Raw genomic sequence first — 26,251 nt, forward strand, 5'->3', positions numbered from 1 at the left:
TAAAGAGCAAGATGTCATGTGTTTTGGGGTGACATGTCCTGGCAGTGTTCAGGTTCTTCCCAGATCCAGCCTCTTGCTGCAACATAAGAGTCACTCTCCCAGGCAAGCCACCCTGGCTGCAGTCACTTACATTTTGGCTTCATAGTCCTTCCACGCCTTCTCCAGCTGTTTTTTGGAATCCTGTGGTTTAAAAAGAACAATTTGCCCAACGGCGCACTTGGGATGTGGAATCAACTGTACACTTTGCTACCTTTATGGAAACCCTGCACTTTCGTACTCCCCTGTACCCGTCAAAGCCATACTCCAACCAGGTTGCAGGCTGACTGGCAAACCTGCCCCCCCCCATAGAAACTAACCCTATTTCTCAGGGCGAGCCCCTTCTCTCACCTGACTACTTCCCACAGTTGCCAAGAATCAGCTGGATTTGGTGGACCCAAGACTGGTTATGGGAATATTTTGGGGGTCTGTACTGAATTATCTCCCTCAGAAGATGAAGGTCACCATGAGGGTGAGGATGGGGGGGTTAAAGGTCAGACCCCCCACCACCACAACTTTATCCCACCATTACCTCCCGCCTGGGACTAGATCATCCTCTCAACAGGAAGGGTATAGTTAGAGGGGACACAAGCAGAGAGAGGCTAAGAAGTCTACCTGAGGCCACACAGCAAGCCAGTAAGACCTGGCTGATCCCTGGCCTAGTTTGCCTGGGCCTGGCTGCTCACACCCTCAGAACAGCCCTGACTTCCGGGTGCCCCAGCCAGCCAGGTGAAAAGCTACCTGTCTGGTTTGGGTGGGTCCCAGTCTGGTGTCTAGCCGAGGGCGAGGAGGGAAGCCTCTGTGGGGAGGACAGCTCCCCTCGGGGCCCTCTGGGGCAGCCTTTCCACAGAGATCACTCATCATTATTCATCTTCTCGGGGCTCCACTGCCTCATGCCGGGAGCTGCCAGGTGCAGAGCCAGCAGCCAAGCCCGGGAGCGAGGCAGGAGTCCGGATCCCGCACTGGTCCCCCCACTGACAAGCTGCGTAGACGGTAAACAGGTCGCCAAACTCCCTGGGCCCCTATTTCCTCAACTGCAAAATGGGGATGACAGTACCTAGACAATCTAGCTCACAGGATTGTAAGAATTCCGTGAGTTATTCCACATCGGGCCCTGGTGGCCAGCAGGCCAGCCGCCCTAGGCTGACGCCAGAGCCAGGTCCTCTGTCCTTCCAAGGGTCAGTAGTGTGGAGTCGGTACTCCCACCGCGACAGCCTGGCTCGGCCTCCCCTGTGGTCTCCTGCCCACCCCAGCTCTGGGTATCCTGCCCCCACTCCCACAGAAGCTCACCTGTCGCCCGTCCCTTAGTTGCCCCTTCAACAGACTGTCCAGTGGGAAAGAGACAATGTTGTTCAGGTTCTGAATCTGGAAAAAGCAGAGACCCCCACCTTAGGTGACCATCTGTCCAGCCCAAGGGGCTTGAGAACAGGGAAGCATTGTGAGGCACGGGACACCGCTGGGGTCAAGGAAGCAGGGGAGAAAAGGATGCGAAGGCGGGAGGATGGAAGGGGGTGGTGAAGTCGGCCTCCCATAAAAGCTGTTCCATCTCCCCCGACTAACCAGACTCAGCGCCTCACTGCCCCGGGAACGCCCATGGTCAGTCTCATCGCCTCTCTTTGTGAGGAGCTCCCTCCTCCCCTTTCTGGCTCTCTGAAGCCCCCTTGTCATGCCCACCTGTTGTTTTTGTCTGCCTAGTTCCTGTCTCCCCTTAATGTGGGAACCCTTCCCCTGTGGTCACATGGGGTGAACACAAGATTCAGAGCTGACCAGAGAGCACCCCATCTTTAAGCCACAGTGGTTGGATCAGGAACAGGCACATGACCCAAGCCAGCCAGTCAGATCCTTTCTGGGACTTTTCTACCAAAGACATAGGAGAAACACTGTGTCTTTCCTCAGGTAAGACATGAGCCTGGGCCTGCTGGGCCTTCCTGCCCACTAAGCAGAGACAGAAAGTATCGGAGAAAAAGAAGGAGCCGAAAGCCAATTGCTCTCCTGGACTTTCCATCACAGGGGCCAATGTATTCCCCTTTTAAAAATTAACCTAGTTTGGGTTGAGTTTCTGTCATCTGACAACCTCAAATGACCCATCTAATATTTCAGTCCACTTTTCAAGGTACAGCTCAGGTCTCCCCTCTTCCAGGAAGCCTTCCTGACCACTCTTGCTCATGGTCTATGCTGACTTCTCCTTTTCTGAATGATGGCACCACTAGGCCTCTGATCTAGTCTGCGGGGTCCTTGAGTTCATGCCATGCTGCTGGTATTGCTTAGTATCATCCCACATCTCAGTTCCTGTCTCCCTTCTAGATTGCGGCTCTCTGAGGCAGGGCCTGACTCTTTCCTGTGTCACCAGCCCCTGGTACAATACCTACCACAGAGTAGATCCTCAGCAACCACCAGTGTGAGTGGCACAAGGGAAAGAGAGGTAGAGACAAAGGAGGTCACTAATTCAGCTGCACTCACACACTGTGACAGGCCTCTGTGTGTATGCCCGTGTGCGAGGCAATGCCACACACAGATACAATGACAGATGGCCACACTAGCTAACACTTCCTAAGCGCTCACTTCAGAGTAGGCACCTAACTTGTTTGCTTCTTCATTACCACTCTGTGAGGCGGGTTTCACTACTATCCAGGTTCTACAGATGAGGGGCCCAGGCTCAGGCAGAGTGACTCGGCCAGGGTCACACACAGTGAGCAGCAGAGCAGGGGGTCGAGGCCCCGGTCAAAGCCTGAGGTCCGGGTACTTAACCACTGAGCAAACTGCTTCTTGGAGACCAAGAAGGCACTGGAGGGCACTGGTGGGACTCAAGCCAGGAGAGCCACGAGCTGAGAGCTGGTCCAAGGAAGCCTAGAGGGAGAGGGGCTCTCCAGGAAGGGCTACAGCCAGGCTATGCTCGGATGCTTGAGCCAGACAACCAGGGTTCAGATCCAGCTGTCTGACCTCAGGCAAGTTGCTTAACCTCGTGTCCTAATTTCCCAGCCTGTGAAGGGGAGACAATAGGAAAACCAACCCCACCAAGCTGTGCTCGTGAATTAAATGCATTAACCATAAGGTATTGAGAACCAGGCCCACACACAGGAAGAGCCTGCATCTCAGGTGGCCTCAAGGCAGCAGCTCAAGAACAAGGGAGGCGGCCACCTGAGAAAGGAACCTGAGGCCACTGGGTCCCTGCAGAGCTGAGAGGCTTGTTGACACAAGGCAGGCTCTAGGCTTTGATGACAAAGCAGATGTGGTTGGGAAAGCAGAGGACAAGGAGGGCTCAGGAGAGGTGGTGGCATTAAAGCAGGAACCCCAGAGTCTGCCCTCCCCAGCCTCCTCCAGGGAGCCCTCCCTCCTCCCCAGCCTCCTCCAGGAAGCCCTCCCTCCTCCCCAGCCTCCTCCAGGGAGCCCTCCCTCCTCCCCAGCCTCCTCCAGGAAGCCCTCCCTCCTCCCCAGCCTCCTCCAGGGAGCCCTCCCTCCTCCCCAGCCTCCTCCAGGGAGCCCTCCCTCCTCCCCAGCCTCCTCCAGGGAGCCCTCCCTTCTCCCCAGCCTCCTCCAGGAAGCCCTCCCTCCTGTGGTGCTCTTTCTGGCTGTAAGACCCCCTCTGCTCCCGGGTAGTGACCAGAGAAGACAAAGAGGAGGGCAGAAATGGAGGAAGGGAGAGAGACAAAGAGAGACAACATGGGTGAGAGTCTGGGGAAGAAGAATGCAAAGGTGTTCAGAATTAGAAAGGGACCTCAGGTCATGAGTCAGAGGTCAAGGGAGACTAGAGGTTAATGACAACCTGGGAGAAGGGTGGAAACCAACCCTTTCCTGGCCAAGTTCTTAAACCCACCAGATTTACCCTGAGCTGGGGCTAGGGGCTGGCTGAGGAAGGGTCAGTGGCCTCACCAGGTTCTTGAAGAGTGCAGCTACCTCGCGAGTGAACACGGCCAAGTTCAGGAAGCCAGTGGATAGCTCATGACTGTTTTGGGACAGATGGCTATTGCCTAAGGATTCCACGGCCTCTCGGTACTGCTCCTCATTCTCCACATGGCCTGTGGAGACAGAGAGGGGAGCTCCGAGTTAGCTCCAGGCTGGAGCTGGGGGAGGGGCGGCCTGGCCAGGCCGGCATCGGGCACACTCACTCACCGAGGCCAGAGCTGTGGATCACCCGCACAGCCTTCTTGATTCGCTGCAGGATGGCCTGATCGCCTTCCAGGATCTGGAAGCAAATGTGGACAGAACTTCAGGGATGCCCAGCAGGAGGGGTGCCTGACTCCACAATCCTACCCTCCAAACACACAAACAGTTTCCTCCCTAAAGTCGTCCTGCACCCTCCATCAATCATAGACCACCCTCTTCTACCCAGACCACACAGGAAGCCGTAGACTTGTCACACCACTCCAGGAGGACCATAGACTTCTCCTCAATTCCCACGCAGGCCGAGTAAACGCAGCAATCCTGCAGCATGTGGCGTAGTGGGACATGCCAGGCCTGGCTTGAATCGTGGCTCTGGTACTAACTAGTGTGTCAGCCTAGACAAATCTGTTATCTCCTCTGAGCCTTGGATGCCTTGTCCACAAAATAGGGATGATACTGATGATACTGTGGACTCGAGGAGTTGTTGAGGGAATTAATGATTTTATGAATATGTACAAAATGCTGAGCAAAAGGCCAGGGAGAGAACATGGACATCTCTATAATCTTGAAAGACACAGATGGGGGAACGCTGGTTCCCCAAATCCCAGCCTCAATAAACAGCCATGTAAGAACAAGGAGGCGGAGGTGGCATGCCATGGGCAGTGAGACCAGAGAGGGCAGAGGGGACACACTCACTCACCACCCCACTGGAGAGAACTGGTGGGATGGCATCAGGCAACCTCAAAGTCCCGGGACGGCAGAACAAACAGCAGACTGGGGAAGGCCAGATGTGATGGCGAGAAGCAGACCTCAGGGCCCAGGTGGACTCACCCCACATGGAAACCCCCACTCTTTCAGTGGGGTGTGGAAGATGCCAACCTCATGAAACCCTTATGAAATACATAGTTAAATTGGAATGTTAGGGCTGCAAAGGGCCCACGGAGCCACAGATGAGGAATTTGAGGCCAAGAGAGGGCAGTACCCAGAGTCAAATAATGGGCAGGCAGCAGAGCTGGGATTCCAGGGGTGCCCCAGGATAGCGCTCCACCCATGGCCCCGCCCAGCCCCCAGCCCCACCTGTTTTGTCCAGTGACTAAAATGGGATCAGAGTTTCATCTCCAAAGAGTTACTGCTACGTGACAAGAGCTAACAAACACATTGGGATGGTATTTCTAAAGATTCTAAACAATGCTCACAGAAGGACATGCACAGGGCAGAACTTAGAGGCCATGTAGAATGTCCTCAGAAGCTTCTGGCATGTGGGAAGCCTCTGAAAAGATGGGGGTCTGGTTTTGAAGCCCAGCTCCACTGCCTAGATGTTGTGTGACCTTGGGCAAGTCACCTAATCTCTCTGAGCTCTCTGATCAGCTACCTGTAAAAGAATAGAAATAATGCCTACCTCTCAAGGTTGTTATGAGGATTATTTTGTATGAAATTATGCATATAAAGGGTTTACATGGTGCTAAGCAGAGTGCATCCTTGATGAATACTACCTGTGATCATTATCAGCAGCTGCTGCTGATGATAAAAAGGTCCAACCAATTCTGGATATGCCTGATCGGTGGTGGTGCAGTGGATAGAGCGTTGGCCTGGAATGCTGAGGTCCCAGGTTCAAAACCCCAAGGTCACCAGCTTGAGCATGGGCTTACCAGCTTGAGTGCAGGGTTGCCAGCTTGAGCGTGGGATGATCAACATGAGCCCATGATAACTGGCTTGAGCCCAAAGGTCATTGACTTGAAGCCCAAGGTCACTGGCTTGAGCCCAAGGTCACTAGCTTCAGCAAGGAATCACTGGCTTGGATGGAGCCCCCCATCCATATATAAGAAGCAATCAATGAACAACTAAGGTGCCACAGCTAAAAACTGATGCGTCTGATCTCTCTCCCTTCCTGTCTCTGTCTCTGTCTGTCTCTAAAAAAAAAAAATCTAGATACTTTTCCTATATGGCTTAGAAACCTAATATCCTCCTTCCTGAGTATGAACTTGAGATACATACTTTCATGTTTGGGACCAGTGGAGACTCATACAGGGCTGAAGAAAGAAAGCCAAGGGCTTAGGGAGATTGGGGAGAGGGGCCATAATTGAATCAGCTAAAGAACTAAGACTTCTTACTGGAGAGACAAAGGTAAGAGGAGAGAACATGGATATCTCTGTAGTTTCCAAAGACCCAGATAGGGAGACACGTGTCTGCCAAAGCCTTGAGTTCCACCTTGAAACTTGAAAAGGGAAAGCTATGTAAGGAGCTATGATTTCACTCCAAAAGACAGTGCATGGTAAAGATATGAACAGATTCCAAAGAATTTAGAAAACTCCCTAAAAGGTAGCTCTGTGTGCCTAGCATTCAGAAGATGCTCAAAATTGGTTACCTCAATGAATGAATGATAGTTTGCAAAGTTCTGGACATGGACCAGAGAGGTCTACTATGTCCATGTCCATGCTCTAGATACCTTTTGGGGAGTCTTCACATCCCATGATACCCATTCTCTGAAAACTGCTTTCCTCCCTTCTAGTGGTGAACCTTTGCTGCTTTGTTTTTTCCAGCCAGAGTTGACTGGACCAGGATGGACACTTGACCCAAGGTGGGCCAATCAGATTCTCTCTCCAAAGAATCTGGATTGGTAAACTAAAAACTGTATGATTTCACGCATAGGTGGGATACAAGACTGAGACTCGTGGGCATAGATAAGAGTGCAGTGGTTACCAGGGGCAGGGAGATGCAAGGAAGGGGAAGGGGCTTGGGGGAAGGATATAAAGAGGAACAAATATAAGGTGATGGAAAATGATTTGACTTTGGGTGATGGATATACAACATAATCAATTATTCAAATGATGTGGTGATGTTTATCTGAAATCTATGTATACTTGTTGCCCAATGTCACCCTGTTAAATTTAATTTTCTAAATAAAAAATAGTAAATTAAATTAAAAAAGAAAGAGAGAGAGAATTTGGAATTGGGCTCTGGGAAGCTAGCTAATTGATTGGAAGTGGTTAAGCTGGGACATCTTGCCCACCATGTACAAAGTAGAAAGAACAAGGCAGATATTCGTATAGAAAGAAGCATGAGACCCATGCTGCCACAAAAGGCAGAAGAAAAGAGCTTCCCTGGTTTCTGGGAATCTTCCAGCTCCTCTTATATTGGGTATTCTGTCACTTGTATCTGAACATGGCTCTAACTGGTAAAGGCAGGTAAGTCAGTCACTCTACTCACCCAGAGACTGTCCCTTGATGGCCTTGTAAGACATCTCTCAGGAAATGGCTCCCCAGAAAGATACCACTCCTGTCCCTACTGCTTTTAACAACCAAGGTTCATACAGCTATCCACTCATTCATTCATGCATGCATGCATACATTCATTCACTCATTCAACTACCTATTGAGTGTCTCTATGTATCCTACCCTATGTAAAAGACACAATCTCAGCCCTCAGGACATCACCATCTAAGGGAAGAAAGAGCCAAGTAAATAGATACTTGTAAAGCAACATGATTAGGGCCACAATGTGAGCTAGACAAGATACCTGGGAGCCCAGGGGAAGCAGAGCAGTGTCGGCTTAGGAAGAGCAGGGAAGGCTTCCCTGAATCTATGATGCTTGGCTCTAGGACTGGACAGGAAGAAAAGAAACTGAGAGCCTGACCTGTGGTGGCACAGTGGATAAAAGCGTCAACCTGGAATGCTGAGGTGGCTGGTTTGAAACCCCAGGTTGCCTGGTCAAGGCACATATGGGAGTTGATGCTTCCTGTTTCTCCCCACCTTCTCTCTCTCTCTCTCTTTCAAAAAAAATTAAAATATGAATAAATAAAAATCTTTAAAAAAATGGAATTAGAACAATTCAAGTTCTAATTTAAAAAAAGAAAAGAAAAACTGAGAGACTGACAGCACTGAGGCAGTGTGGGAAACATGAGGTATGGCAGTAGGATTGCTAGAGGGGAAGGCCCGCTCTGAGAAGAGCGGCAAGGAGATAAACATAGTTTGCTCATTCATTCATTCATCATTCATTTATTTCAACAAGCATCTATTGGTGCCTCCTTCAGCCAGGCACAGCCCCTTCCTTCAAGAGACACACAGACATATAAACACACAAGTGGCTGAAGGGTGTGCAAAAGGAAAGAATTATTTTTATTTATTTAAGTGAAAGGAGGGGAGAAAGACAAACTCCCGCATGTGCCCCAACTGGGATCCACCTGGCAACCCCCATCTGGGGCTGTTTCTCTGCTCATCTGGGGCCATGCTCACAACCGAGATATTTTTAGCTCCTGAGGTAGAGGCTCCATGGAGCCATCCTCAGCGCCTGGGCCTAACGTGCTCCAACCAATCGAGCCATGGCTGCAGGAGGAAGAGAGAGAGAGAAAGAGAAGGGATAAGGGCAGAGGAGGAAAGGGGGAGGAAAAAGCAGATGGTTGCTTCTCTTGTGTGCCCTGACTGGGAATCGAACCCGGGATTTCCACATGCTGAGTTGATGCTTACTGCTGAGCCAACCGGAGAGAATTCTAATCACACCCTTTTGAAAATTATTCACACTGAGATATAAATAATAATGCCTACCGGCCCTGGCCGGTTGGCTCAGCGGTAGAGCGTCGGCCTGGCATGCGGGGGACCCGGGTTCGATTCCTGGCCAGGGCACATAGGGGAGGTGCCCATTTGCTTCTCCACCCCCCCTCCTTCCTCTCTGTCTCTCTCTTCCCCTCCTGCAGCCGATACTCCATTGGAGCAAAGATGGCCCGGGTGCTGGGGATGGCTCCTTGGCCTCTGCCCCGGGCGCTGGAGTGGCTCTGGTCGCGGCAGAGCGACGCCCCCCTGGTGGGCAGAGCGTCGCCCACTGGTGGGTGTGCCGGGTGAATCCCGGTCGGGCGCATGAGGGAGTGTGTCTGACTGTCTCTCCCCGTTTCCAGCTTCAGAAAAAATAATAATAATAATGCCTACCCTCTATGATACAATGGGCAAAGATTTAAGCTAAAGAAATATAGTGTTAAGGAGGAAATTCTGATCATAGCCTGGGAGTGGGAAGGTATTAGGGGAAAGGCACAGAGGTGTCCAGAACGCCTGCAGTGATGAGTCACAAGCTGAGATGCTGGCCCAGTCTCTTAAAAATGATCTCCCAAGGAGTCACTGGCCCAGCCAGTTCTCCAAACCTCCTTGTCTTTAAAATGGGAGAAAAATAATGAACATGGGGGAAAATCCATTTTCCACTTAACTCACAGAGCTACTGTTAGACTTACATGAGATTGCAGACATGTGCCAAGGCTTGAGGCATTGGAAAAAATGAATATGATTCCTACTGCGGTTTGTTTTCTGTCTCTGTGTAAGATCAAGCCTTATTTCCCATGCCTGAGGCTGGGTAGATTGTGTGTGTGTGCGTGTGGGGGGATCAGGTCTGGATTCAGGTGGGTCCTTTTAATCTCCAATAGTCATTCTCAGAGTGGGGTCCCTGAACCAGCAGCATCAGCATCACTGGGGAACATGTCAGAAATGCAAATTCTCTCTAGCTGTATCAGAGAATCTGGGGGGGGGGGGGCCCATCCATGTGAGTTTTAAAGGCCCTCTGGGTGATTCTGATACACACTGAAGTTTGGGAATCACTAGTCTACTTCCACCCTTCAGAGATGCAGTAAATTATCATCACTAAACGACCTGGGTTTGAATATTAGCTCCATTAGGTACTTGCTGTGTAACCTCTCTGTGCCTGTTTTCCCCTTCATAAAACAAGGATGATAATAGTTCCTACTACATAGGGTTGTTGGGGAGATTAAATGAATCCACATAAGTAGAGTGCTTATAACACTATTATTTGATAACTAATAATGTTATCTATTTCAAAATTAAACTCAATTTGGTTTAGGAATTTCTCACCTTTTCTTGAGCTAATTAAAGATACCTCTCCCCACCCCCCAGTGATCCTGCTCAGCAAGACGCGGGAACCACAGGTGCAGAGGGGCCACAGAGTGCAAGATGTAACATGTCCCGACTGCCGGCTCTGTGCCAGGAATGTTACGTGTCACTCTCCCAGCCACCCCCTGAGATAGGCATCAGCTTTTACATTTTAGAGATGGAGCTGCCTGGGAAGGAACATCTCCAGGTAGTATTTGGCAGAGTCATAATTTAAACCAAAGTTCTGGCCAATCCAGGGCCAATGTTCTTTCCATACCAACAAGCTGCCCCACAACGCTTAGAGGACACCACTTCATTTATCCTGGGACCAGATCTGCCACTGCACCTGAGCCCCAACTCCACCACCTCTACCATAACCTCTCACCATCCTCTCAAACTCAGAGGGAGGGAGGGAGGGAGGGAGGAGAGAGAAAACAAGGTTAACAACAGTGGTGGGGCCCCAACTACAAATACTCCAAGGGCTGTCCTACTGAAGAGAAAATAGACGTGTTGAGGTTGGCCCTGGCGAGGATTCCCAGGACTGCGAAGTGAAAGTTGGGAAGATAAAAACAGATTTCAGCTCAACCAGAGAAAGAAGTTTCTAAAGACAAATCCTTGGAGGGAGGGAGCTTCCCATCATTTGAAGCATTCAAGGACTTGAGGTGCTAGATAGTGATTCAGGAACTGGATTTGGAATTAATATTAATGGCCACTTAGATTTCTCTCAAAGCTGAGTCAATGACTCCATGCAAGAGCTTAGGCAGGCACTGGAAAACAGAGCATCAGGGGCATGTCTGAACTTGAAAAACGAATTGGAGGCCTTCAGATAGCCTTGCCTAGCTGGTCCTAGACAAAGCCTCCTGAATTCTAGCTGGTGGCACTGCCCCACCACACCCAAACACACCAAAACACACACACACACACACACACACACACACACACACACACCGTGTACTGGCTCTCTGGTTTGTCCTCTCTGCAGGCAAAAGACCACAGATGGCAGCACTAGGGCCATGCCCGGCTGTCCTGCTTGGAAAGGCCTTCTGCATGGCCCTCTCCTGGGTCAGGATTCATCAATAGGACCCATTCTTCATTCCTGTGATCTCTCAGAGCCAGCTGTGGTTACTATGGCAACTTAGCAAAGAGGGCAGAGCTGCTAAAGCTAAAGCCTTGGGAACTGCAGATTAAATTCCACTATTAGACATTCATTCCTTTGGACTATTAAAATAGAAGGCATGAGCACCACGTTTGTGACATCCCTTGACCATTACAGCCATCGTTAATCAATCACAGTATTTCCCCCACTGACACTAAGTTTGGTTCATCATTCTGCAAAGACAGCTCTACCAATTAAACCAGAGTTGGCACAGAAGATGAAACCATTTCATCTATCTTTGCTTTGGACCCTGATGCTGTCCCTTGAGAGATGAAATCACAGAATATTAGAGATCATCTAACATTACCTCCTCATTTTACAGACTGCAGAACCAGGACTCCGATGAGTTTGTTGCCCCAGGTTTCATTGGAAATGCGAACAAACTAAAAAAGAATACATCCCAAATATTGTACAGGGCTTTACAGTTCGTAAAGCAGTTTGACACCCACCCTTTAAGACTCACAGCATCCTGATGAGGCTGTCGTAGCTTTTGTTCCCATCTAGCTGATGGGTCAGTGAAGCCCAGAGAAGTAAATAAAGTTGCCTGATCTCACACAAACAGAAAATGGTAGAAATGGACCTGGACCCAAACTGTTAGACTCTAACCCCCCCCCCCCCCAGTTCCTTTCCAGTCTGTTGGCCCTGGGCCCTGGATATTCACAGAGTTACTTCAAGGCCCCTAGAAGATGCATTTTACAGTGAGCACTATAGACCAATAAAAAGTTCTCACAAATCAGTAGGACAACTATGAATGCAGCTGTTATGATCAGAAAGACCCAGAAATCTTTAAAAGCATTCTTAAATGCATGGTAGTTTTTTTGGATCCTTTTCCATTTCTAAATCAATTAATACTAAAAGTACAACTGTTGTGGGGAAGTCAGTGCATCTTTGACATTAAAAAGGGTCCTCCCATGAGGTGGCAGAATCCTGGCTCTTATAACTTTGACTCTGATGCCCACAAGAAGAGTAAATGATGTGTAATGTTAAATGTGAAAATGAAAATACAATATTTTAATGAGCAAACTAAAGTTAGACTTAAAATATTTAATGAAAGGATGTGTAAAAGACAAAAACAAAAACAACAATCCTGGGGTTTCACATTCCTAGATCCAACTACCAATTTCCGGGAAGGGCAGGGAATGGAGACACTTGTTAAACTACATGGGATGCAATAGTGAGCACAGGCAGTGTGAAACCACAGGACAAGCCCCCCACTCCCTTTAACAAGTAGACTGCAAGAAACAAAAGCGCAAATGATGGAGCGGGACTCTTAAGAGACTTAAAACACACACCAACCATCAACCAATGGACACGCGTGGGCCTGACTTGAAAATTAACTCTAAAAAAAGTTAGGACAGGCCCTGGCCAGTTGGCCCAGTGGTAGAGCGTTGGCCTGGCGTGCAGGGGTCCCGGGTTCGATTCCCGGCCAGGGCACACAGGAGAAGCGCCCATCTGCTTCTCCACCCCTCCCCCTCTCCTTCCTCTCTGTCTCTCTCTTCCCCTCCCACAGCCAAGGCTCCACTGGAGCAAAGTTTGCCCGGGTGCTGAGGATGGCTCTGTGGCCTCTGCCTCAGGCGCTAGAATGGCTCTGATTACAGCAGAGCGATGCCCCAAGATGGGCAGAGCATCGCCCCCTGGTGGGCATGCCGGGTGGATCCTGGTCGGGCACATGCGGGAGTCTGTCTGACTGCCTCCCTGTTTCCAGCTTCGAAGAAATAAAAAAAAAAAAAAAAGAAGAAGAAGTTAGGACAATTATGAGACAACTGGAAATCTGAAAACTGAATAATTGATGATTTAGGGATTATTATTAATATTTTGGAGTACAATAATGGTATTGTAGTTATGTAAACAGAAAAAGAAGTCCTTAATGTTGACAGAGATATATTGAAATATTTAAGGATAAAAGTGATATGTTTGGAATTTGCTTCAAAATAAGTCGAGAGTCAGGGAAACAGGTGGGGATGTAGGAAGAGCAGGATGGGTTATGGGTAAATGGCGGAGGGGGGGCATCATTCTGTTCTGTTCATTCTTTTCTGAATATTCTAAATTCTCCATTATCAGAAAAAAGTGAGCACTAGTAGATGAAAAGATAAAATTGGCAGAATAGCATTGTTGAAACTGGGTGAGTCTACTTTTGTGTATGTTGGAAAATTTTTACAAAACTAAGTTAATAAAAGAAGACAAGCAGTTCTTATACTTGGAAAAGTTGGGAACCATTCATTGCACTAAGTTACCTGAAACTTGTCCTGGACACCTTAGTATATTGACCTGGCCCCTTTCAATGAACAGTGGTCTGGGCATGGATTTCAATGGAGGGATGGCATAGGAGAGTGGATTTTGGACAAGTCAGCCTGAGAGCTTGGAGCCCATGACCAATGCAATGTAAGGACTAGGTAGGAGGGTCCTTGAGGGGGAGGCAGGAAAGAGTTAAGACCAACCTGCTGGCTAAAGATGGCTGCCAAGCTCATGGCATAAATATAAAGAGGACACTTTAGTAGAAGAGCACAGGACATAGTGAGGAGACCTGGCTTCTATTCCTTACTAGCTCCAAGACCCTGAACAAGTCCCCTGCCTCTCTAGGTGAATTTGCACCTGCAAAATGGGAGTGACAGTCACTGCTGCTCCAGCCTCCTCTCACTGAGAATCAAATCACATAAAGACTGGGAATGTTTGCAGCCCATGCAGACATGAGGTGTCCTGTTCATGTCAGGCTCTAAGTTTGCTTTTTCTCACCCACCTGCCCAACCACCAGACCCAGAGAAAGGCTGGGAGCCCCACAGGGCCCTTCCTGGGTGGCCAGCAAGGAGGGGAAAGGGTGGGACTGGGAAGTATTTGCTAGTATCCCTCCTCTGGGCAGTCCCAGCTCAGCTCCACTCCCTTAATAGTGTCTACTCCAGAATCGCAAATCTGCAAGCCTGCTTCTCTCCACCCAGCGGGGCAGACAGGGAGTAGCCGGGGTCAAGTCTCTGAGTCACTGGCACATAGTAGGAGCTCATTTACACATCCTGAGCACCTGGGTGTACCCGAGGCCCTGTGCAGGTGCTGAGGGAGAGGGCTGCCAGGTTCGGGCACTGCCCTGAAGGCGTTCACAAGGAGACAGGGATACGCTTGCTAAGGGTTGGGGAGGCCTCCGCAAACCTGGGGCAGAAGAGAAACCTGTGTGGGGTCACAGATGAGGAGAATCCCCCCGCCCTGGGATGAAGGGGCTCTTCACCAGAGTCTGGAAAAATGAGAAGATACTGATGAACAAAGTAGGGCGGGGAAGATGCCTTTAAGAAAGGAGAGGTGCCTCAGCAAAGTCCTTGGGTAGGAGCGCTCAGCACATCTGGGAAACAGCCAGGAGCCCCCCCCCCCCCAGGAGGCATCTGCCAGGGCCTGTGGGGAAATGGCCAGCAGGGAGGGGCAGCAGGGCCCGGAGTGGCCCGCTGGGAGACCAAGCTGGTAAAGAAAGCTGCGCAGATGCTTCTATAGCATCACTGCCACGTGCCAGGTTTACTCTAAGTACATGACATTGTTTACGTAATTGCATACAATCCTGTCAACAACCCAGGAGGCTTTACCGATGAGGAAACTGAGGCCCAGTTTCCTGAGGGAAGTTCTGGCATTTGCCCAGCCTCACACAACTCACAAGCAGTGGAACCTAAACACACACCCAGGGGATCGGGCTCCAGAGTCCGTGCTTTTAACCAACACCCTTACACATTATCCCGCACGTGATGGTGAGCTCCCGGAGGGCTCCTAAACAGGAGAGGAGTGACTTGCTAAATTCTCCTTGTAGAAAGATCAACTCTGGGGCTCAGCCGCAGACTCTTGTTCAAGTGGGAGAAAGGGGGTGGGTCTTGTCTCCCAGGCACAACAGGGTGATGGGGGGCACAGCCCAGCCCGCACTAAGCACATCACCCAACAGGAAGGACTCGATTCCAAGCTCTCAAGGTGAGTCCACGTACTACCAGGAACCCAACCTCTGCCCCACTTACTGAGTGCTGGCTCCGGGGCAGGCACCTCGTTGATTCCTCCCAGCAACCCTGGGAGGTAGTTATTATTATTATCCTCCCCCTTTTACAGAGGAGGATACTGGGGAGGGGGTGGATTAGGCCACTGGCTCAAGGTCACGAGGTAGCTCTAGGAAGTGCAGAGCCCTCTGCCTCCAGAGCCCTCCCTCACTGCCATGCTGAGCAAACCATGAGGTAAATACCACCTCACTGAGCTCCAGTTGCTCCGTAAGGATTTAAGTTAAATTAGGTCATATTTTGTCTAAAGGTACATATTAGGCAACGTGAGAGGCAATGAAGAAACATTGTGAGGGAAGAGGGTTGCTGAATTTTAGGCCTGCCTCAGTTTCTCCATCAGTGCAATTTAGAGCTGATGGGTGTGAACTCTAAAAACCCTTCGAGGTCAAGGCTCTGGGACTCAGTCAAGGTTAAATGTACCTGCAAGGCTGCTCCAACCTCAGCCACCAGCAGGAGCAAAAGTCCCCAAATGGTTTCCATCTGGATAAGCCCCCACCTTCAGCACCCGAAAGTCCAGGCTGGGCCAGTCAGGAGGTGTCAGGAGAGCAGGGCTCCTCCTGGCTGTCCTCTGCATCACCCATGTGGAAGGGCCCCAGCCCTGCCTGCCCACCCACTGACCCTGCAGCGGCTGCAGCGCAAGGCCTGGGAGCCAGGACCGGGGCCAGCCCAGCCTCTGGTGTGACCTCGCTGAGTCTCCTTCCCTCCCTGGCCCGACTCCTCATCTGGACCGAAAGGGTTGGGCGGTGATGTGGAAGGCTCCTGCCAGCTCTGACATTTGTTATTTCAGAATCCCTCGGCCTCTCGGCCTCTTGCTGCTTTCCTTCCTGCCCTGCTGGAGCCCATGGCTGGCCGTGCACCCCTCGCCCCTCGGTGGGGCCCCCACAGACTTCTCCCCAGCCCGGGAACCTGTCCGGTCTTGCCAGCTCAGCCTCATCAGCTGCTCCTTGCAGGGTGGTGGGAAGGGGAGGAAGAGGAGTTGCAGGAAGGGAGCCTCACCCTCACTGTATGCTGAGGCCTCTGCAAACCCCCAGTTTCCTGGCTGGGACTTTCCTCAGGAGACCGCTCGGCAGTGATGAGCTAAGAGAGCAAGAACTCTGCAGACAGACCGCTGAAGATTCCAGTCCGACCCCAGCCTGGCCCCGAGCCCCGAATTCCACCCAACCCTGGGAGGAGCCCGGCCTGCCCTCCTGGACAGAGAGGCAAAGGGTCCCATGCCTTCCCATCCTCTGGGCCCCCTTGTAGGCCTGGATGAATCCCTCCCTGCCCCGCACTTATACTTGATATCCACTAATCCCATCCCTGTCCCACTTCTTACAATTTCCTCAGTTTGCCAGATCTTCACTCATGTTGCTCCCACTGCCTGGAGAGCCGTCCCCATTCTGCCTAGTGAACACCTCACCTTTCCTGCCTCAGCTCACAGGTCACCCCCTCCCTACCACACAGAACTGACCCCTCTAGAACTCACCACCTTAAGCCACTATGCCACCCTGTGCCCATTTTTATCAGGGCACCCATGGCCCTTATTTACCCACATGTCTGGCTTCCAGAAACTGCACAAGAGCAGGGATTGGCTCACTTGCTTTTGCATCCACAACATCCAGTGTAGCAACCAGCACATGAGTAGCAATAAACGTTTGTGGATGAATGAATGAGTAAATGAATGAATAGATATTAGCAAAGCTGTATGGAAACACACGATACACAGCAGGAGTTAAGGACTCAGCTTTAATATCACACTGTTCAGAGGTCCAAAATCTGGTTCCAATACTCTTAGCTGTGTGAACCAGGGCAAGTTCTCCAAACCTCCATTTCCCCATCTGTCAAATGGGATAATAACAGCACCTATTTTATAGGACTGAATGTGAGCAGGCATTTAAGCACCTAGCCCAGTGCTGGGCATACTGGGAGGGCTGCATGATAGCTATCCTGTTCAGCAGATAACTCTGTATTCCTGGGCCTGGAGTCACACATTCCCAAGCTGCCCAGTGGAATCACCTGGAGCACTTTAAAAAGCAAGGATGTTGCCTGACCAGGAGGTGATGCAGTGGATAGAGCATCAACCTGGGGATGCTGACATCCCAGGTTCAAAACCCAAGGTTGCCAGCTTGAGTGCCGGCTCATCCAGCTTGAGCGTGGGGTTGCTGGCTTGAGCATGGGATCAAAGATTGAGCCCAAAGGTCGCTGGCCTGAAGCCCAACATTGCTGGCTTTAGCCCAAGGCCGCTGACTTGGCAGGAGCCCCCTGGACTAGACACATATGAGAAAGCAATCTGTGAACAACTAAAGTGCTGCAACTATGAGTTGATGCTTCTCATCTCTCTCCCTTCCTTTCTGTCTCTGTCTCTCTCTGAAAAAAATAAATAAGGATGTCAGAGTCTCACTTCAGACCTGTTAAATCAGAGTCCCTGAGGAGGGGGAAAGGGAGCCAGGCATCACCAGTGGAATGAGGTGAAGCACTCTCAAGTGCTTTCCCAAGTGTTTCCGATGGCCCAGGTTTAAATCCTGGCTCTGCCACTTACTGCTGGTAAAGTTGCCAGATTTAGCAGAAATAAATACAGGACATGCAGTTATATTTGCACATTAGATCATCAATGAGTAAGTTTTTAGTATAAAAATGGCCCAAATACTACATGGACACCCTATATGTTATTTGGCAACCCTGTTTACTAAGTTCTTTTATCTCTCTGTGCCTTTGTTTCCTTATGGAGATTATAAGAATCAATATATGGGAAATGCTTACAATACTGCCTGGTGTTTGTCATTCTTATTTTTATTGTTTTTTAAAGCAACCCAGATCACATGGAAGAACCCTGAAAACATCATGCTAACTGGAAGAAGCCAGACACAAAAGGCCACACACTGCAGGATTCCATTGGTATGACATGTTCAGAATAGGCAAATCCATAGAGACAGAAAGTTGCCAGGGACTAGGGGAATGGAGTGGGGAATAACTACTAATGAGCACAGTTTTTCTTTGGGGAGTGGTGGAAATGTTCTGGAATTAGATAGTGGTGATGATTGCACAACACAGTGAATAAAGACCACTGAACTGTACACTTTAAAATAGTTAAAATGGCCTGACCAGGTGGTAGCACAGTGGATAGAGCAGGGGTCCCCAAACTTTTTACACAGGGGGACAGTTCACTGCCCTTCAGACCATTGGAGGGCCCCCACATACAGTGCTTCTCTCACTGACCACCAATGAAAGAGGTGCCCCTTCCAGAAGTGCGGCGGGGGGCTGAATAAATGGCCTCAGGAGGCCGCATGCGGCCGCGGGCCGTAGTTTGGGGACACCTGGAATAGAGCATCAGCCTGGGACGCAGAGGACCAAGGTTTAAACCCCAAGGTCGCCGGCTTGAGCGTGGGCTCATAGACATGACCCCATGGTTGTTAACTTGAGCAAGGGGTTACTGGCTCGGCTGCAGCCCCCTCGGTCAAGGCACATTTGAGAAATCAATCAATGAATAGCTAAGGTGCCGCAACAAAGAATTGATGCTTTTCATCTCCTTCCCTTCCTGTCTGTCCTTATCTGTCCCTAACTGTCCCACTCTCTGTCTCTGTCTCAAAAAAAAAAAAATCGAAACAACAACAAAAAAGTTAAAATGGCCCTGGCTGCTGGCACGGTGGATAGAGGGTCATCACAGAGCACCAAGGTTGACAGCTTGATCCCAGGGCCACTGGCTCAATCCTGAGGGCACCAACTCCACCCCTGAGGTTGCCAGTTCAAGTCCTGGTCAGGGCACATATGAGAAATAATCAATGGAACAACTAAGTGGAACCATGAGTTGATGCCCCTCCCCCCCACCTTTCTCCTTCTCAAATTAAAAAAAAAAGTTAACATGGCAAATTTTATCTCAATATTTGAAAAACTACCTAAAAGCAACCCAAGGGACTATAATGTGCAGCCGGGACTGAGAACTGGATATGCTCTCAACAAATGTTTGGCGAAGAAATGAATGGATGGGAGAGAGCGAGGGCAGAGCTTAGGGAAGAGCCTGCCTTGTCCAGAACTGGGGTCAGCTACTTATTCCTGGTCATCTTCATGGCCCTCAGGATTTCTCTTTTGCTCCGGGGCAAGGACTGCACAGACAATTTTAAGCACTCACTCGTAGTATCTACCTCATCTCTGTTGCAATTATCTCCCCCTTTTCTCTGTGTGATTCCTGGTCTCTTTAATTGTTCCATGTGCAGGTGTACTTATGTTTTTAATAAAAGAGAATTTTAAAAAAAATTATTAAATATGTATTATGTGCCAGGTATAGCCAGGTGATTTATATGTAACCCCGTCAAACAACCCCACATGATTGTTATTATCACCCCTGATTAACAGATGGGGAAATTGAGATTCAGAATGGTTGAGTTATTTGCCCAAGGTCACACAACCAATAGGATTCAAACCCAGGTCTGTCTGATTTCATTTACTATACTGTCTCCATAAACCTCAACCACGAGCCTAGATGCCGTGGGTTGTTAATCATCTTTTTATGGACATGAGTCCTTCTCCTTCCCTACTCGGGACCTTGTCTTGTCATCTCCATGCCCTCAAAACCTACCATCTCACCTTTGTACGCAGAGGGTGTTCAGTAAATAGAGTTCAATAGACTACTAACCATAAGTAATAACTCATGACAATAATTTTCATCATGACTGCTCATCAGAATGGCCTGGAAACTTCTGAACTGCTCCCTTGCCCAGGCCTCACCCCCAGGGAGATTTTGATTCAGTAGATCTGCGTGGAGCCTGAAGTTCTTAAAAGCATGGTCAAGGTAAAAAACCAGCCTTTAGCAGCTATTCCCAGATCAGCCTACCAAACCCACCACAGTGAGGCCCAATTGCAATGTTCCCTGGACAAACAGAGTCCAGAGTCCTGCCCTAGAGTCTCAGGGAACTCACTATGCCTACATGGGCCCCACCGCTCATGTGCTCTGGGCCCAAGCACTGGGCCCATCAGAGGGAACTTCTAAAGACACACGTCATTTTATCATGCTTCACTTTACTATGCTTCACAGATATTGTACTTTTTATAAACTGAAGGCAAGACCTACACTGGCAAAAAGATTATAACTCACTTTATTGCCATAATCGCTTCATTGTGGAAGTCTGGAATCAAACTCTGAACATCTCTGTGGTACACCTGTACTACCAAACTGCCTTTGGGGAAAAGCATTTTCCTTCTGCTCTGACTTAAAAGTTTCTAAACCTGCCGATGTCACCGTGTTGGCCAGAAACAGCTGAACACCGGGCAAGCAGGTAAGCACGGAAGACTGAAATTTGAGGGGAGGATACTTTGGGAGACTGAGCTCAAAGCTGACAACTCTGGAAGACCCTCTGCCTTTGTGCAGAGCCAGCCTGGTCTGGTTCGAGGCTGGGCTCAGTGGAGCTGGGTTCTAAGTCCATCCCCAAGAACCCTCTTGGCCCAGGTCCCTGGTCACCCTCCCATGTCTCTGCTCCTTGCATGGGGGAGAACTTCTCATCTGCCCCCTCCTGAAATTAGTCCATGCCAGTGTAGTGAGGGAAATAGGACTAAATCTGTTCTTTAAGCCATCAATGACTTTCATGTTGTCAAAGCCAGGAGCCGTGTCTGTCATTTTCTTATTTTATCTCTGGACATGTAAGCAGCATCTGACAGAATTCCCTCATCGAAATATTCCTCTCCTGGCTTCGAGACACTGTACTCTCTTGATTTCCCTCCTTCCTCACTTCTCGGTCTCCTTGATTAACGCCTCTTCCCATCCTAATCTCTCAACTCTTGAGCTCCACAGAGCTTGGGCCTAGGACCTCTTCATCTCTCTCCTTGGGTGATCTCATCCATTCCCACGGCTTTAAACACCAGCTAATGTAATGTATGCACATGTGGTTATGGACCACCTGCATGAGCATCTCCTAGGGTTCTGGTTAAAATGCAGATTCCCAGATACTTTTCTGCATACTGGCTAACCTGCCAAGGACATTTGTCAATTTTTTTTGCAAGCCTGGGAAATTACCTGCTGTACAAGTCTTGGTAGAGTTTGCCTCCTATAAAAGCTGATGGGACCAAATTCTTGCTTTTCCTACCTCCCATGCAGCTAGTGTGTATGAGCTAGGCTTGGCCAATCAGAGGCACTCACTACAAACTTTGAATCAGGAGCAGAGAGAGTAGATCTGTTCTTATGCTGGTGGCAACAGCACTAAAAATGCCCAGTATCCAGGGGACAGTGGCAGTAAAAGCTATGACATTTAGTATGTGGTAGCAGCATCCTTGCCAAACTAGCTCAGTCCAGTGATTTTGACTCAGATCCTGCCTGATGCCTCACCCCAGTCTCTAGCATCCCAGAATTTCTGCGAGCTGCTGAATATTCCCTTTCAACGAACTCCTTTTCTGTTTAAATCAGCTCAAGTAGGTTTCTGTTACTTGCAATAAGAAGCCCAAGTGAGATGCAGCTACTAAATTGGACTCTCTGGGAATGATGCCAGGTGATTCTTAAACAGATGCAAGTGTGAAACCCAGTACTGTATCTCAAGGCTGACAATCTCAAATGCGTATCTCCAGCCCACTCCTTTGATCTCCAAACTAGCTTATACCCAAAAACCTTCCTGACATCTCTGCTTGGATGTCTCAATCGAGATGTGCAACAGAATTCTTGACTTTCCTCCAAACCTGCTCCTCTCCCAGATTTCCTCTTCCTAAGAAGGGTAAATGACAATCCCCCATTAGGAATTTGGGAACCATTTTTGACCACCTCTCACATACAGTCCATCAACAAATCTTGATGTTACTATAGTCATGTGTCACTTAACAACGGGTATACATTCTGAAAAATGTGTTGTTAAATGATTTTGTCATCGTGCAAACACCATAAAAGGCACTTACACAATCTTAGATGGTATAGCCTACTACATGCCTAGGTTATATGGTCTAGCCTATTGCTCCTAGGCTTCAAGACTACACAGTGTGTTACTGTACTGAACACTATAGGCAATTGTGAATGCACCATGCTATCACATTACAGTGACTATGATGTCACTAGGCAATAGGAATTTTTCAGCTCCATTATAATCTTATGGGACCACCATCATACACATAGTCCATCATTGACTGAAACATTGTTATGCAGTACATGACTGTACAGTTGACCCTTGAACAACACGGGTGTTAGGGATGCTGATCTATACATCCCTGTACAGTCAAAAATCCACATATAACTTTTGGCTTCCCAAAAACTTAACTGCTAATAGCATACTGTTGACTGGATGCCTTACTGATAACATTATTCATATTCCCTACCATATTCTTATAATAAACTAAGCTAGAGAAAATGTTATTAAGAAAAATCATAAGGGCCTGACCAGGCAGTAGTGCAGTGGATAGAGCATCAACCTGGGATGCTGAGGACCCAGGTTCAAAACCCCTAGGTCCCCAGCTTGAGCGTGAGCTCACCAGCTTAAGTGTGGGGTCACTAGCTTGAGTGTAGGACCATAGACATGACCTCATGGTCACTGGCTTGAGCCCAAAGGTCACTGTCTTGAGCCCAAAGGTCACTGTCTTGAGCCCAAGGTCACTGGCTTGAGCAAGGGGTCACTGGCTTGGCTGGAACCCCCTGGTCAAGGCACATATGAGAAAGCAATCAATGAACAACTAAAGTGACACAACTAGAAGTTGATGCTTCTCATCTCTCTCCCTTACTGTCTATCCCTGTCTGTCTGTCTCTCCCACTAAAAAAATATCATGAGGAGAAAATATATTTACAGTATTTATTTTTAAAATTCCATGTAAAAGTACACCCACACAGTTCAAACTTGTGTTGCTCAAGGGTCAACTATACTTATAAAATACTTGTAGAATCTGCTGACCTCTCCCCCACCAATCATGGCCCTATCCACACCACCATCATCTCTTCCATGAACAACTGCAACAGCCTCGTTGGGTCCACTCCTGCCTGGGTCCACCCAGTCTCTACACAGCTGATGCTATGTCTCTCTAAAGTATAAATTGGATCATGCTGCTTGCCTGCAAAATAAATAAAATCCAACTTGCTACCGACACCTAGAAGGTTGAATATAATCTAGCCCCTGCTTACCTTCTGGGCTTATCTGGCACCAGCCTTCCCTTGCCCATTGCTATGCTTCTGCTCCTCCGGACTCCAGTCAGTGTCACAGACACTTTAGGCCAGGCATGACCAACATACAGGCCGCGGGCCGAATCCAGCCCATGTAATGAGTTTATGCGGCCCACTATTAAATTTTTAATATTCTCCGCTACTTTAAAATCTCATGCCTGACCTGTGGTGGCGCAGTGGATAAAGCATTGACTTGGAATGCTGAGGTCGCCGGTTCAAAACCCTGGGCTTGCTCAGTCAAGGCACATACAACAAGCAATCAATGAACAACTAAAGTAAGCAACTTCTTGTTCTCTCCCCTCCTCTCTCTGTAAAATGAACAAATAAAATTTTTTTTTTAAATCTCAGCTACTCAGAAGCAGAAGCGTCTTCGATTAGAAATCGAGATATTTAAGAAGATAGTGATACGTGGAAAAGAATTCCGCATGTGACTACTCTAGGGTTAATTTCCAATAATTGGTCAAATGGATTCGCGATACTTCTTTACTTTTTAAAAAAATTCCATTATAGCTTGACCAGGCGGTGGCGCAGTGGATAGAGCGTCGGACTGGGATGCGGAGGACCCAGGTTCGAGACCCCGAGGTCGCCAGCTTGAGTGCCGGCTCATCTGGTTTGAGCAAAAAGCCCACCAGCTTGAACCCAAGGTTGCTGGCTCCAGCAAAGGGTTACTCGGTCTGCTGAAGGCCCGCGGTCAAGGCACATATGAGAGGGCAATCAATGAACAACTAAGGTGTTGCAACACGCAATGAAAAACTGATGATTGATGCTTCTCATCTCTCTCCGTTCCTGCCTGTCTATCCCTCTCTCTGACTCTCTGTCTCTGTAAAAATAAATAAATAAATAAATAAAAAATTCCATTATAGGCCCTGGCCGGTTGGCTCAGTGGTGGGGCGTCGGCCTGGCGTGCAGGAGTCCCGGGTTCGACTCCTGGCCAGGGCACACAGGAGAAGCACCCATCTGCTTCTCCACCCCTCCCCTTCTCCTTCCTCTCTGTCTCTCTCTTCCCCTCCCGCAGCCAAGGCTCCATTGGAGCAAAGATGGCCCGGGCGCTGAGGATGGCTCTGTGGCCTCTGCCTCAGGCGCTGGAATGGCTCTGGTTGCAACAGAGCAACGCCCAGATGGGCAGAGCATTGCCCCCTGGTGGGCATGCCGGATAGATCCCGGTCAGGCGCATGCGGGAGTTTGTCTGACTGCCTCCCCGTTTCCAACTTCAGAAAAATACAAAAAAAAAAAAATTCCATTATAAAGATTTACAACTTTTGTACTCGTCTGTACTCAATATGAACTGTTTGACGTTTAGCGGCGATGTGAAACCCACATTCTTTTAGGCGGAGTTTGCCAGTTCGCACCCAAGGTCAAACAATTCGTTATTTTTGTGGTCAAGTGTGCTGAATCAAGTGGCATTGTAGCATAGACAATAGCTGCAGTTGATAACTGAAAACTGTCCAGGCTGTTTGTAAAATGAAATAATTGTTTTATTTGCGATATAACCCCTTCAAGCTCATTCTATTCATTAAATATTGTTTCGACTGATTGCAATATAGTTTGGATATTTATACGGTATGTAATTATATTTTTATTAAAATAATATTGTATATTAAAAAACTGTTTCACTCACATTTATTCATAAACAAATTACGTAATAAAATTTTGTTTACTTAAACAAATCGTTTTTGTATTTAACATTTTTTAATTTTAATATTTCATCCAGTCCATGAAAATAGTTTTCTTTCTAATCTGGCCTGGGGGAAAAAACTGTTGGCCATGCCTGCTTTAGGCTCTTCACTGCCTCAGAGCCTTTGCCTAAACTGTTCCCTCCATCTGGAGCACATAGCAACATTATTCTCTATTAATGCTCTCTTTTAGTTTTCTTCTTTTACTTTATTTTGTTCAACCAATGTTTTCTTTCTCTTTTTTTTTTTTTTTTTGTGACAGAAACAGAGAGAGTATAAGAGGGGGGCAGATAGGGACAAACAGGAAGGGAGAGAGATGAGAAGCGTCAATTCTTTGTTGTGGCATCTTAGTTGTTCATTGATTGCTTGTTTATTGATTGCTTTCTCATATGTGCCTGGACTGGGAGGCTACAGCAGAGCAAGTAAGCCCTTGCTTAAGTCAGCAACCTTGGGCTCAACCCTGCGACCTTGGGCTTCAAGCCAGCAACCTTTGGGCTCAAGCCAGCAACCATGGGGTCATATCTATGACCCTACGTTCAAGTCAGCGACCCCACGTTCAAACTGGTGAGCCCATGCTCAAGCCAGCTACCTCGGGGTTTTGAACCTGGGTCGTCCACGTCCCAATCCACGTCTCTATCCACTGCACCACCACCTGGTCAGGCTCTTTCTCTTTTTTTAATGTTTATTTTATTAATTTTAGAGAGATAGGGAGAAGGAGAGAGTCAGGAACATGGGTCTATTCCTGTATGTGACCGGACTGGGGATCAAACCAGCAACCTCTGCGCTTCAGAACAATGCTCTAACCAACTGAGCAATCCAGCCAGGGCTCAAGCAATGTTTTTGAGCACCTGCTATGGTGCTATGGTAAACACTAGGGACACAAGAGTGAGATGTATTCTATTGTTTTGGTAGTAAAATAACTAGTGAAAAAACAGATTTTAATAAAAGAATTATATAAATATATGTAAACTTTATCTATAATGTGCAGCAAAAGATAGAGAGATAGTACTATTAGGGAGAACTAAGCTAGAGTAAAAGTAGAGACAAGTGAGGAGGCCACGTAGTGTTCCAGGGGAGAGATGGTGGTGGCTTGGACTAGGGCAGAGATACGGAGAAGTGGGTAGACAGAGATGCAGACTCCTAGCTTGTATAACAGAATAGAGGAGGTACCACTCACTGAGAAGGGAACACTGGAAGGGTCAGCCTGAAGGGACAGTCAATGGTTTTAGCCCTGGCTGGATAACTCAGTTGTTTGGAGTGTCGTCCCAATATACAAATGTTGAGGGTTCAATCCCTGGTCAGGGTACATGTAGGAA

General features: G+C 48.5%; 1 protein-coding gene across 1 annotated transcript in view; it reads right to left on the bottom strand.

Moving 5' to 3' along the window:
- ASAP3 (ArfGAP with SH3 domain, ankyrin repeat and PH domain 3) overlaps window positions 1-26,251 on the bottom strand; it is a 56,736-nt gene that overhangs the window by 22,656 nt on the left and 7,829 nt on the right. Inside the window, 4 exon segments of the mRNA XM_066375407.1 lie at window positions 131-180; window positions 1,327-1,401; window positions 3,907-4,052; window positions 4,147-4,219. Of these exon segments, the coding sequence (XP_066231504.1) occupies window positions 131-180; window positions 1,327-1,401; window positions 3,907-4,052; window positions 4,147-4,219 (344 nt within the window).

This window comes from Saccopteryx leptura, chromosome 3 (assembly GCF_036850995.1).
Source record: "Saccopteryx leptura isolate mSacLep1 chromosome 3, mSacLep1_pri_phased_curated, whole genome shotgun sequence".
Classification (NCBI taxonomy): domain Eukaryota; kingdom Metazoa; phylum Chordata; class Mammalia; order Chiroptera; family Emballonuridae; genus Saccopteryx; species Saccopteryx leptura.